At 42.7% G+C, this 13,850-nt stretch overlaps 1 protein-coding gene across 7 annotated transcripts in view; it reads left to right on the top strand.

Annotated features, from left to right (window-relative positions):
* Positions 1–13,850, top strand: part of MARK2 (microtubule affinity regulating kinase 2) — a 150,868-nt gene that overhangs the window by 98,463 nt on the left and 38,555 nt on the right. For all 7 annotated transcript variants that reach the window (XM_075187707.1, XM_075187712.1, XM_075187711.1 and 4 more), the window contains exons 7-8: positions 6,300–6,356; positions 7,988–8,224. In XM_075187707.1, the coding sequence (XP_075043808.1) occupies positions 6,300–6,356; positions 7,988–8,224 (294 nt within the window). The remainder of the gene's footprint in view (positions 1–6,299; positions 6,357–7,987; positions 8,225–13,850) is intronic.

The raw sequence follows: 13,850 nt of genomic DNA, 5'->3' as shown, positions 1-13,850 counted from the left end.
TGTCACTAAACTTGGTAGTCTTGCAGAGTTTGTATAGAGTGCCACCCACCTTGCCATGTGACCAGATGGACACTGCAGTTTGTGGACTAATATAGAACCTGGCTTCAGCAAGGGACCTTGTGGAGGATGCACCTACCAACTTACTATGGCACCAGAAAACTGCTTACCAGGGTTCTGCACGCTGAGAAGGGATCACCTTTTGCAGTGGTGGAGGATTGAAGTGTACTGGTGCGCCCGCAGTCTAACAGCGGGAACAAAAAGCTGCACAAACCTGAATTGGACAGCAGGGAGGTTCAGTGCACACCAGACAGGTCATTGATAGAGCCTTGCAGTAAAATGTGCGTACCTCTGTCAGCTTGGGAGCACACTGGGATTATGATTTCAGCAGACTGTCTGCGGATAACTCCTTGTGTCCATACGTCCACTTTGAGAAGAGGAGCGATGTCCCTGGCAGGAAACCGGGGACTCGTGAAGACATCAGCGACTCGGAAGACATCCAGCAGTGTAGCACTCACAGGTAAGTAACCGTTTTACTGTGGCAGTACCAAGGTCTCTACGACACAGGGTACACTTGTGTGCGGGCAAGGGCTGCTCGTAGTCTGGACAGGAACCGACTGTTGTGGCCCAAGATTTTATGTTTGTCGGATTGAAGGTTCTGACCGGACCTGGTGGGTACTTCTCAGAAATTACTAGATTTTCGTGGTAGGTATAGGATGGGGAATCCTTGATGGATGCAGATTTGTAAATTGTATAACTTGAGCCGTTTCAGCATGTCTCACTATGGCTGCCAAACCATGCCCCCCTCCCATAATTTTTAAATAAACATTATGTTGAAAAAAAATAGGACACCCATATGCTCTGAAGTATGTTCATGCCATTCAATTGCATAATTAGTGCAGCATGATCTTTTCAACAAGGTCCAAAAATAGGTGCAAGCAGCAGATAAAATATCCTGTGCATCTAAAAGATGGAAAGGTGAGCACTCAATCCTTTTTAATTAGGCCATAGTAGATGAAACAAAGTGCCCAATTATCATTGTGCATTTTGCCAAAGATCCATGTTAAGGATCCAAACAAGTGTTCATCATGTACTACGGGGCTATATCTCTTGCATTATTTGTATAAGTGCTTTCTTGGATATTCATACAGCTGGATCTAGATATCCAGAGTGTTGTGCCAGTGGCGACTACTAGCTGATACAGGGGTGGCTCCATGAAATGCTAGTTGTTGCAAGATGCAGCAAACACTGAGACTTAAGACTCCTTGTTCGAGTGAACAAGGAATGCTTAAATATTTGATCACCCTGTCATCAGAGCGCACTGGTGTATGATGTCACTTCTCGGGTCAGGCACTATACAGGAAGCGGTGGTGAACTGCATCACAGGAGACTCACTGCTGCTTGTTCCGTTGTGGAGACCATCAGAGGCTGTAAGCATGGAAAGGAACCAAAGAAGTCGAAAGAGCACCTGTCCAAGTAAGCTCTCGGTTGAGGTGTATTATTGGGAGTTACTCATAGAATAGTTTCTTTCTGTGGTAACCTTTCAGAACTTGTGGGGAAAAAGTCCAGGAAAGTTCACAATATCGTCTGTAGAGGATGTGACAAAGAGCTAATCGTTGATTATACAATGACTGTGTGTAGACTGTATGCCTCAAAGCTGGTAAAAACCAGCTCAGCCCCCCAGAGCAATTCAGAGAATTGATTAATTGAATGATGTAGTCTTTTGTTAACACAGAAGACATGTAGACTTGTCATAGAGTAAAACAGACTAGTTCACACTCGTTTAGAATTGGATGATCTAGTGCTCTGTACATATGCAGCAGTGGAGTCTCTTGGTGAGTACTAATGGTCTTTAAATAGTGAAGCAGGGAGATTTAAGAAGTACCCAGGTAATTTAATGCAAAAGTAGTGGAAAGCCTTCTGGAACATATTAACAAGGCCATAGTGATACAGAGTGCACCAGCTCAATATGTCCTTCAACAAACCTTTAAGGACAAACAATGAGTGTTTGTGGTCAATAGAGTTACTAAAGAGATCATTAATAGAGAGTGGTAAGAACCTGGATAAGCACAAGTCTAAAGAATGTAAGGTAGAATTTTATCCTGAAAGGGATGCATCCTATCAATTTTCTTTAATTTATTTTCAATTAAATCTGATAGAAATGCTGCCATAGGTGTAAAGATAACCCACAAATCTTAGGCTGATATGTACACTTGTTTTGAAGTTGTATGCCTTTAAAGCTGCAATTTTTTATCAAAAAAAAATTAGCTTTTAAATTTGCATTTGTAGCTTATCTATGTGAGCTAGAGTTGGGCATGGTCTCATTTTAAACCTCTCTTTTGGGGGGAGGGGTGGCTTTCCTTTAATATAGAACAGCAGTATGTTTAAATAAAAATTAAAATAGTAAAAAAAAATTAAATCAGAATTTAGATTTTTTTTTCCAGGCATATTTCTTTATTTTTGAAAAACCTCAAAATTGTCACTGTTAATAAAACCCCAGTTTTTAATTTTTGAGTGATTCATGAAAATTGTATTTACTGGGACACTGCACATCTGAGAAAATCAGGAAAACAATATTTTTTCAAGTTCACTTTATTAGAGGAAAGCACTTTCTTCTTCAGGTGTGTTTGTGGATGAAATTCTACAGATAGATATTCATACAGCAGGTGCGCAGGTGTGCACACTTCAGTGGAAAGATACTCCACGTGGAAAGACTTCAGTTTTGTTGAATAGGCCCGCCTTTTATAGGAACATGTTAGGTTGGGTTGCCTTTAATTGGTGAAAAAAAGCCCCTAGGTTGCTAATTTAAGCCCACCCAATCCTGGACCGTTTGTTACATTTGAAAAAGTGGCGTGTTTAATTATAGGAGAGTATCAGACATGTTGATATGTGTTGGAAGGAGCAGCAACTTTCAGAAGGAGTGCACAACACAGTGGCAGTCTACGACTTTCAGAGGAAACTCATAAACTTGTTGAGGATATATTTCAGAAACCACCAAAAACTGTTTGCTACTTTTCTGATGGGTCAGTAGCACATTTTAAAAATAAGAAAAACTTTGCCAACTTATGCTCTCATAAAAATGTTTTTCTTATAAACGCAGAGTGGCATTTTTCAGCGACTGCACATGGCAAATAGCCTTGCGAGGGTGTAGGTGGCACAGTGGGAAGTAAGCATTCCAAGCAAGCCTGCAACGTCCATATGACCAGATTCTTACATCACAGCAACTTTTTGGCTGGGCAGGGGAAAACATTACAGGAATGCATTTTACTTTCTCAACCGAAAAATAACCTATTGACGCCAATATTTCTAGATGATCCCTTCAAAACACAGTAACAATTCCTGGGACCTTGAAATTCCATGCTTTCATACATGCAGCATCCACAGCAAAAATAATTGAAGACAGTTTCCTTCTCAAAAAAAAAAATCATTGAAACAGATAGCGACAATATCCCAAGAAAGGTTCCCACTTGCTGACATCAGAGGGTATGTAACTGCTCTGGAAAAAGATGAAAACATTGAAGTGAAAGTAACCTTCTTCCATCCAGCTGGTCCATCACCATCTTTTTCATACCTAAGAAAGTCTGTTCTGTGTAAAGTGAATCCGTTAGCACCATCAGGTCGAATGTACAACCTTTCTGAAATGGAAATACTAAAAGCAATTGATTCCAACCCATCAAGTAGCACCATCTATCCAGAACAGCAGCATCACATGGTAATCTGTAGTAAGCTTTCTTAAAATATGCGAAGACATAAAATTATCACATATTTTAAGTATTTCCCCTGACTTCTAAAAATGGTGAGCTCTAGTAAATGATGTTGTTGGCCATGAACGCTACATGTACAAGGATAGAAAGTATTAAGTATTATCCGATATGGTTTGGTCTTTATTCAGAAGATTACAGTAGGTAGATCACATTAGTTTTCCACAGGATATTAAAAGGATGTTGTCGTCTAAACATTTTAAAGAAGGCAAGAGGTATCACCCTGGTAAGCAGTATCCTAAGTTTTGGGGTAATGCAGCTAAGCAAACTTTTCTTCCCTTCGGCACAAAGATGGAGGATTCAGACCAAAGAATTTGCAATGGCTTATCGACACAGCAACTGCCAGAGAGTATTTTGGGAGGCAGGATCACTGGGTGTTGGACATTACATATGTTAGATATGTGGTAGCATAAACAAGGAGGCACCAGGAGAAAATCCATGATTGCTGTGGTATCGATAACTGATATGGGCAGAAAACAACTTTCAGCACTTCATGTGACTGCCAAAGACAACTCGATTGTAGATGTCTCAGCCTCTGTTGGATCCATCCAGTAGAGAGGGTATTAAACACAGTTCTTCAGATGCTAGTACTGAAATTTGGAATGCCTTATATGGACCTGATAGTTGGAAGTCAGTAAACAAGGGTAAATAGTTGGAGATGGATTACATGCCCTAACAAGGCAAAAAAAATGTAGTCTGCTGTATCTATTTAAACCTTTACCTCTTATTTCACGTTCTGAGAAAAATAAAGCAAGAAGCGGTACAGGTGACAGCTACTCTTTTGGCCTCCCCCACCATGGTTTACAGTAGTCTTGAGGATGGTTCTAGAACAACCCTTGTCTCTGCTACTCCAACTAGAACGCCTACACCAGGGACAAGTTGTTCATCTGAATCTGGGTACCCTCTTCTTGATATGGTTGGGGAGTGAGGCAGCTGTTGCTCAACCTTTAAAGGAGTGTCAAAGTAATTTAAGTGATTTTGAAATACAGAAAGCAAAACATCTGTAATTGATTACAGGCTTTAGGGGAAATTAATGTCTTGGTGCAACCACAAATCATTTTCGCCAATCTCCATGAGCATCCCACAGGTGCTAGACTTCAAGAAGGTCTAGAGAAAGATCTCCCTCTCTCCAGTTTGATGGTGCAGGTGTCATCACTTAGCATTTTTCTGGAAACAAGACTAGCATCAAATTATCTTCCATTACAATTGTTTCAGACAGTGAAGAGAATTCAGACTTGTATGAAACTATTTGAGTGGCACCATAGTATATTTTTCTAAAGGCCTAATTGGTAAGTCCTTTTGAACTTCTAAAAAAAAGATTTCTCTTTTTAACTTTTATTGAAGAAACAAACAAGAAAAATAAAAACATTTTCAAACATCCTAACATGAACGTTTCCACTGTTTGTTTTTCAGTTTGTTTTTTTAAAAGCAAAATTTGGAGGTGGCGGACAAGGGTTAGCAGGTTCATAAAATATTGCCGTTTAAGTTACTCACACTCTGTTCCTAGTGGCAATTATGTCTGTCAGAAAAATAGAATTACATGCTTTCGTGGTTCAAGGAACCATTTTTTATTATTTGGATAAAGCAGTATTACGGACTAATCCTGCATTCTTTCTGAAGGTAGATTCTACCTTTCATATCAATCAGGAGATTATAATACCATCTTCCTTTCCACAACCAGCTAATGAAGAAGAAGGTGGTGATCACTTCAAACCTTCTAGAATGTGATGTCATGGAGGGATGCACAGTTTGGAAGAAAGATCTTTCAGACAATGGATCTCTATAATTTTACTTGTATCACATTTTATTGTGTTTAACTTACTTGAATACATCCCATATTTTACGGCTGCCAGGGAGTCTGAGGAGGAAATATGTAAACTATGTTTACCATTTATATTTTTTCCTTGAATACTACATGGCAGACCCAATATTACCACCTTGTGTTGTCCCTCTGGGGGGTGTTTTACTTTTCCTGTCTATGCTCCACTGAGCACGGCGGAAACCTTTTTTATTAGGCTGTGATGGAGTTCTTTTAGGAAATAATTAGTAGACTTAATTATAATTTGCAGATTTATTTGTTTTACAGGAGTTCTTCCCCTTGTGTCTGCCATTTTGGGATCCTGTGCTTCTATGGAATTTCAATATAGTGCTGAGGTGTTTTTGGTATACTCTGTATCATTCCATTCGATTCCTTTGTCATCTATCTTTTTGTTGATGGCATGGATGCTGAACTCCTGAGGACAGTTCTTCCCTTCCTTTCTGCTGATGGTTATTTGGGGATATCCCAGTAATACAAAGCTGGTTTTACCTTCTCCCTAGCTGCAAAAGTCAGGCTGGTTTTCATTCAAGCTGCAAAACACCATAGTTTTGTAACTATAGTCAATTACTAATTAAGTTCAAATTCAGCACGAATGCTCTTTAATAAAAGCTTTGTTGCAATGTATTGTCAAATATATTTTAGCAGTGCTATACATTGGTGTGATGATAAATCATCCTTTTTGCTCAGTGATGGATTTATGATGTGTGATTCTTTCTCCATAGATTGTTTCTGCCGTTCAGTATTGTCATCAGAAGTTAATAGTACACAGGGATTTGAAGGTAAGGAATGCAGTGATACTGAATTGAATACATGCAAGTTTCTTTGGAGATTAACCAAAACTGAGAGCAGACTTGGTTAATTAGATAGGCACTGCAAAGTGATCGATGCAAACAGCTTCTGCCATTGCAAGAAAATACATCATTGGGGAATGGATGCTCCTGGCCTACATTGAAACCCATGAGGGTAGTGAGGAACTTGCAAAGAAAGATATAACTTGACTGAACAGGTTGTGTGTCTTGTGATCAAAAAGTAAGCACATTACTGTAGAAAAAGCTATGCCAAGTTTGAATTGACAATTATGCAAGTAGCAAACATATCTCATAGTAGATTATTTTATTCATTCATCAGAAGGTCACTTCTGCTTCCATTTAAATATCAAAAGCATATGTATGACATATTTAATATTTTACAGGTTACTTGCTACCCCAAAAAGAAACTACAGCGCAGGACATCATTTGCAGCATGACAGAAATGTTACCAATAAATATCCAATAGTTTTGAAACATTTCCAATACAAGTGGGATAATAGAAATTATGCATTTCCTTGAGAGTCCTAGCAACAAAATACAAAGACAAATATCTAGTTGCTGGTGCTTTACTGCGCTGATGGTATCACATTTGCAGAATAATAAAGTTCAGTAGTGCATTTTTTTTGTCATTTATCCTTAATTCTTTGCTGTTTACATTTATTATCCTAAAATATTACATATTATTTGCCAAGTAAAATAACATTTTGGCCAGATTACAGTGAACAAAATATTATGTAAAATTATACATTACCGGCTTATTTTTTACCAATCAACTATTGAATAGAGCAGAACTGAACCAAAATATGTTGTGTATTTTTTAAACTGATTAAGACTAAAGTACTTAGTATATGTTGTGTATTTTTTTATTAGGACAAAAAAATTAATGAACAGGGGTTCATATTAGGACAAATTAGCACTCCTTATATTTATTAAAATATAACTTTTATTAATTACTGATTAATAATGATATCATTATTAATCAGTAATTAATAAAAGTTATATTTTAATAAACATAAGGAGTGCTAATTTGTCCTTCTAATATGAACCCCTGTTAATTAATTTTTTTTGTCCTAATATAACAGGACCAGCACCCCCACATGCTACATGTTAAAGGTTTACATCTTGTTATATATTGCATGTGGTTGTTTCTTTTCAATTCCTGTGCAGAGCATCTCCCCCCCCCCCCCCCCCCCTTGCTTACTCTTAAGTATTTTTTCATTAATAACATTTGAGTCAGTAGTGCCTTTGATAGCAGTTTAGGAAATATATGGCTCACCAGCTGTTCCAGATCTACATGATTTCTATCTGTCACCATGATTCTCATTTATACAGGTCTTTAAATTTTTTTTGTGCGCACAAACCACTTTGTAGGATCTGGAGTGATTCTCAGGGTCCTTGTTGGGGCACTTATAGGCAGCTCCCCCTTAAGGTGATTTTATTAGGAGATTTGACAACCTTTGATAAAATATGCATAGATGAGAAATATATAGTTTATGTAAACTCCCTTTATTGCTTGAGAAATACAACTCTGTAATAACTGCTTGTTACAAATGCTGCTAAATGTTCAGGAACTTATGCACTCCCAATTTCTCTTTCTTTAGGCTGAAAACCTGCTGCTAGACTCCGATATGAACATAAAGATTGCCGATTTTGGCTTTAGCAACCAATTCACTTTTGGGAACAAGCTGGACACGTTTTGCGGGAGCCCTCCATATGCAGCCCCCGAGCTCTTCCAGGGAAAGAAGTATGATGGGCCTGAGGTGGATGTTTGGAGCCTTGGAGTTATTCTTTATACGTTAGTCAGTGGTTCTTTACCTTTTGATGGGCAGAACCTAAAGGTATGCAATATTCTAGTACACATTAAAATTTGTTTATTATGGGCAGTGAACATAACATGCATTTTTACAGGAGATGGGCAAATATGATATCATACATAAGTGCAGCATTTGCGAGTGCTCCTAAAAAAAAGTCTGGTTTAATGATCTCTAGACAAAGCTAATTTCTCTTTCATCCAGTCTGGGGGACACTGCTTACCATGGGGTTGTGGAGGGAGCTTGGGGGAGTTGGCACCTAACTAGTTAAGTTTTAGTACTGCCGACAGACCCCTCCCCTCTACAATCCCCCTGGACTCTTCAGTTTTTTTCAGGTGTCCTGGAGTTGGGCAGCGTTTTTTATAGCTAGTGTAATCTTAAAAAATGTTATTTCTTTCTTTTACTTTTTATTATCCTTCTTACTGGTGACAGTGCTGGAGTGTGTTCTATGAGAGAGAACACACTCACAGCCAGCAGCGCAGGCATTCTCCTGTCAGATGGGAGCCAGAGGCTCTCACTGACAGGGAAACTTTCTGAAAGGGTGCCTAAACTGAGGAGTGACAAGCGGTCTCATGGACCGCTGCACTCCTCCAGCCTCCCCGATAACCAGCGCTGCCATGACAGGCATAGAGTGCCGGTTATCTGCAAGTAGCGGCGGCCATCTTGGATTTCGGGCCAGCAGCGCTACGGAGAAGAGGAGGAAGGGGGCTATACCACGGTTCCCACCTCATGCATAGGAGGAGGGCGCCGGGTATGTCGCTGTGGAGACCTCTGTAAAGGGGTCTCCACTACCTGTCACGCTCCATTTTTTTCTTTTTTTCAACGTTTGGAGCTATTGAAGGGGGGGGAGCTAATACATAGAGTTCCCCCCTCCTTCCACAGAGAGATGGTATATCCCAGTCTTCTGGCGCCAAAGGAAGCCCGGGAAGAGAGATCAGAGCTGAGGGAGCAGACACTGGACAGACTGCCGTGGACTTCTCTCCTTTATGGCCCTGGGCTAAGTATTGCCTTTAAACACACATATTGTTTATTTTCTGTGGAAAAAAAGTAGGCTGTAAGGTTTACATTATAGTCTCCTGCTTGCCTACAAAACAATTGGTGTTTAATTATTGCAAGTACTTTTATTATACAGATTAGTTGTTTCTTGTTATACAATTTGTTTTCTGCATACATATCTCTCTCTATTCTCTCTGTTACACAGCTAGATTAACCCTTTAATCTGTGTGTTTGGTGTGCCTTCCTTTATAAAAAATGACAGATAAGGGAAAGGGCCCTATTGCAAAATATTTTACTTGCTCAAAATGTCAAGTTAAATTACCGTGTGGGCAGGGGGACCCTAAATTGGCCCTCTGTTCTGCCTGTGATGCAGGGGCTTTCACTGTGCGGACTCATCAGCCCACAGCCCCTCTGACGGAGGAGCCGGCCTGGGTGGCCCCCCTGACAGTCGGTTTCCTCCTTAGCTCAGATGGTATTACAATCTAACCAATTGCTATCTAATATGGCTACTTCAGTGGCTTCTAGTAATCGCACTCAGCTGGGCCTCCCTGTTACCACAGGGTCTATTGGAGCGTCCTTACCAGGACCTTCCTTTTCTTTTTCTGACCAAAACACTATCTCCACAGAAGCGACATGGTCCACAGCTTTCCTTAAAGGTTTAAATAAGCTTAACTTGTTGCTTGAGTCCCCAAACATCCCGTACGCTAAAAGGAAGAGACCTAGATCGAATAACCCTATCATGGTCCTTTCAGATTCTGAGGAATCTTCTGAGGATGAGGGGGCAGTGTATTCCGATTCTGACCAAGTTCAGTCTTCGGAACAGGAGGATAGTTCTAGAAACCAATTTGTTAATGATTTGGTTTTTGCAGTTAGACAAGCGTTAGACCTCCCAGAACCGGAGGATCCTACGCCTAGAGACAGAATTCTGTTCAAGAAAGCCAAAAGAAAGGCTTGCCGTTTTCCCCCTTCTAGGGAACTCGTAGATATTGCTGAAGCAGCATGGAAACAACCTGAGAAGAGGTTCTCAGTTCCCAAAAGATTCTCCTCCTTGTACCCCTTACAGGAGGAGGAGGTAATTCGTTGGGAAAGTATCCCAAAAGTAGATGTGCCTATTGCACGTTTAGCAAAACACACCTTACTTCCAGCTCCTGGTTCAGCGTCCCTTCCGGATGCCAATGACCGGAAGGTTGAATCCCAACTGAAGTCTATCTTTGCGGCTGCAGGTTCGTCCTTTAGACCCACATTCGCTTCAGCTTGGGTGGCTAGAGCCATGGAAGTATGGGCAGACCAGCTGGCAGAGGCCTTACATGGTTCTGAATTACTCCCCTTGGCCTTACACTTAAAAGAGGCATCGGGGTACATTTATGAGGCGGCTCAAAATTCAGCGGCTGTCTCCTCCTCTATACAGGCTGCATCCGTTTCAGCTAGAAGAACTCTATGGCTGAAATCCTGGGAAGGAGATGCAGAATCAAAAAAATCTGTTGAAATCATTCCTTTTTCAGCAGCAGGTTTGTTTGGCCTGGAATTAGATACCTTAATATCCCAGGCTACGGGGGGCAAGAGTACTTCCTTGCCGGTTTTCCCAGGTAGAAGCAAAAAAACCCCAGTTCAGCTCCTTCCGTCAGCCCTTTCGAGGATCCTCCTTGTCCAGAGGACAGTCGTTTAGGGGTAAACAGCCAAATCCCCGAGGCTCCTCCTCTAGAGGAAGATCCTCTTTTTCGGCCAGGCGCCAGGCCTCCAGGACTCAGGAAAAGCCTGCGTCCTGACGACCACTTGGTTCCCCGGGGGGAAACCCCAGTGGGAGGTCGTCTGTCTCTTTTTATTCAACAGTGGACAGAGTCCTCCTAGGACCCCTGGATTCGAGGCATTATATCAGGGGGATACAGGATAGACCTGCTGGGTCCCAGACCCCATCGGTTCTTCGTAACCCCCCTACCCCGAGATCCATCCAGAAGACAAGCAATACAGGATTGTGTTGCTTCTCTTCTCTCTCAGAAGGTTATCTGCAGGGTTCCAGAATTCCAACAGACACAGGGTTTTTATTCAAACCTGTTCCTTGTGAAGAAGCCGGACGGCTCCTTCCGACCCATTTTAAACCTAAAGTCACTCAATGTACACCTAAGGGTAGACAGATTTCGGATGGAATCTCTGAAGTCGGTCATAAACGGATTGGAGAAGGATCAATTTATGGCTTCCATAGACATAAAAGATGCATACCTCCACATTCCCATTTGGAAGGGCCATCAGTCCCTCCTCAGATTCACAGTAGGACCCTCCCATTATCAGTTCCGGGCCCTCCCCTTCGGCCTCTCCACAGCACCGAGGGTTTTCACAAAAGTCATGTCGGTTATGGCAGCTCATCTGCACCTTCTGGGCATTCAGGTCGTGCCTTATCTGGACGACCTGCTCTTCAAGTCCTCCTCAGAGAGTTGTTTGCGTTATCACTTATCCCTTGCCTTGGCGATTCTCAGGAGCCACGGATGGCTCATCAACTTGAAGAAATCTCAGATGGTCCCGTGTCAGCGCATGGTTTTCTTGGGCCTCATCATGGACACCAGCCAACAAAAGGTGTTCCTGCCTGTCGAAAAGGCCACCTCAATTCAGAGTATAACCTCCCAGGTCTTGTCCTCTCCCAGACCCTCAATCCATTTGTGCATGCGGTTGCTGGGAAAGATGGTGGCTTCCTTCGAGACCATTCCCTTTGCTCGAGCCCGCTCTCGCTGTTTTCAGTGGGATCTGTTAACAAAGTGGTCAGGATCCCACCTACGTCTGGACCTACAAAAGATCTCTCTATCCCCGAGGTCCAGGGAATCCCTCCAGTGGTGGCTGATTCAGGATCACTTAACAGTGGGCAGATCCTTCTCTCCGGGGGCGTGGGTCATAGCAACGACAGACGCCAGCCTGAAAGGTTGGGGGGCGGTAATCCTTCACCTCCGGCTTCAAGGCCTTTGGTCGGTTCAGGAATCATCCCTATCCATAAATGTGTTGGAACTGAAGGCTATTCTCCTAGCCCTCAAAGGAGGACAATCCCTCCTCCAGGGCCACCCTGTCAGAATTCAATCCGACAATGCCACGGCTGTAGCATATGTCAACAGACAGGGAGGAACCAGGAGTGCAGCAGCAATGAAAATTGCAGCCCAGATTTTGTCTTGGGCAGAACTTCATGTTCCGGCAATATCTGCTGTATTCATTCCAGGAATACGCAACTGGGAAGCAGACTATCTCAGTCGCAACCAGATGATGCCGGGGGAGTGGTCTCTGCATCCGGAAGTGTTTCAGTCCCTGGTTCAGAGGTGGGGCCTTCTGGACATAGATCTCATGGCCTCCAGACACAACAGGAAGGTTCCCAGGTTTTGCGCAAGGTCAAGAGACCCCTTAGCCGTGGCAATAGACGTCATGACCATGCCATGGGAGTTCAGGATGGGGTACCTATTTCCTCCTATCTCCATGCTTCCTCGCATCCTCAGACGGGTCAGGCAGGGGGGTCTACCAGTAATTCTAGTAGCTCCCTCATGGCCGCGCCGAGTCTGGTACGCGGAAATAATCTCCATGGCAGAAGGACCAGGGTTCCGTCTTCCATCTCGAGACGACCTTCTCCTTCAGGGTCCATTCCTACACCAGAATTTACCTCAGCTCAGTTTAACGGCATGGCTGTTGAAGCCAGCCTCTGGAGAGCTAGAGGTTTCTCTCCAGATGTGGTGAACACCCTCATGCGAGCCAGAAAACCAGTTTCAGCTCGCATCTATCACAGGATTTGGAGAGCTTATATTAGATGGTGCGAAAGTAGGACTTGCCACTCATCCTCCTTTCGCCTCACTCGCTTGTTAGCGTTCCTTCAGGATGGCCTGGAGGCAGGTCTCAGGTTAGGTTCCCTAAAGGTCCAGGTATCGGCACGTTCGGTTTTTTTCCATAAGAAATTAGCCGACTTACCGGATATCAGGACTTTTCTCCAGGGAGTACTGCATATTCAGCCTCCCTATGTTCCGCCGACAGCACCATGGGATCTCAATCTGGTACTGGAAATGCTTAAAGGGCCTCCTTTTGAGCCCTTGCGTGTGTCAGAATTAAAGTGGTTGACCTGGAAGGTCCTCTTTCTTTTAGCTATCGCTTCTGCTCAAAGAGTTTAGGAGCCTTGTCCTGTTGGGAACCATATTTGGTTTTCCACGAGGACAGAGCGGTCCTAAGAACCCTTCCTTCCTTCGTTCCGAAGGTAGTTTCGGCTTTTCACCTTAACCAAGACATTGTAGTCCCGGCCTTTTCATCCTCTTCCCAATCTGATCTCCAGACTATGGAAAAGTTGGATGTGGTTAGGGCTCTGCGCATCTATGTAAAAAGAACTTCACAAATTAGACGTACAGATTCTTTGTTTGTCCTCTATGATGCTAATAAGAGAGGCTGGCCAGCCTCAAAACAGTCCATCGCTAGATGGATTACGGCAACGATTAGACATGCTTACATAAAGGCTAACCGTCCTGTGCCAGAGAGACTTACGGCCCATTCCACCAGATCGGTAGGGGCGTCGTGGGCAGCGAGAAATGGGGCTTCTGCGGATCAGCTTTGCAGAGCAGCCACCTGGTCCTCTGTCCACACGTTTACAAAATTTTACCAATTTAATGTATTTGCATCTACGGATGCAGATTTCGCTCGTAATGCTTTG

This window comes from Mixophyes fleayi, chromosome 10 (genome assembly GCF_038048845.1).
Source record: "Mixophyes fleayi isolate aMixFle1 chromosome 10, aMixFle1.hap1, whole genome shotgun sequence".
In the NCBI taxonomy this organism is placed as follows: Eukaryota; Metazoa; Chordata; class Amphibia; order Anura; family Limnodynastidae; genus Mixophyes; species Mixophyes fleayi.
Note: the sequence above shows the minus strand (reverse complement) of the source record. Positions and strands in the feature narration are given on the sequence as shown.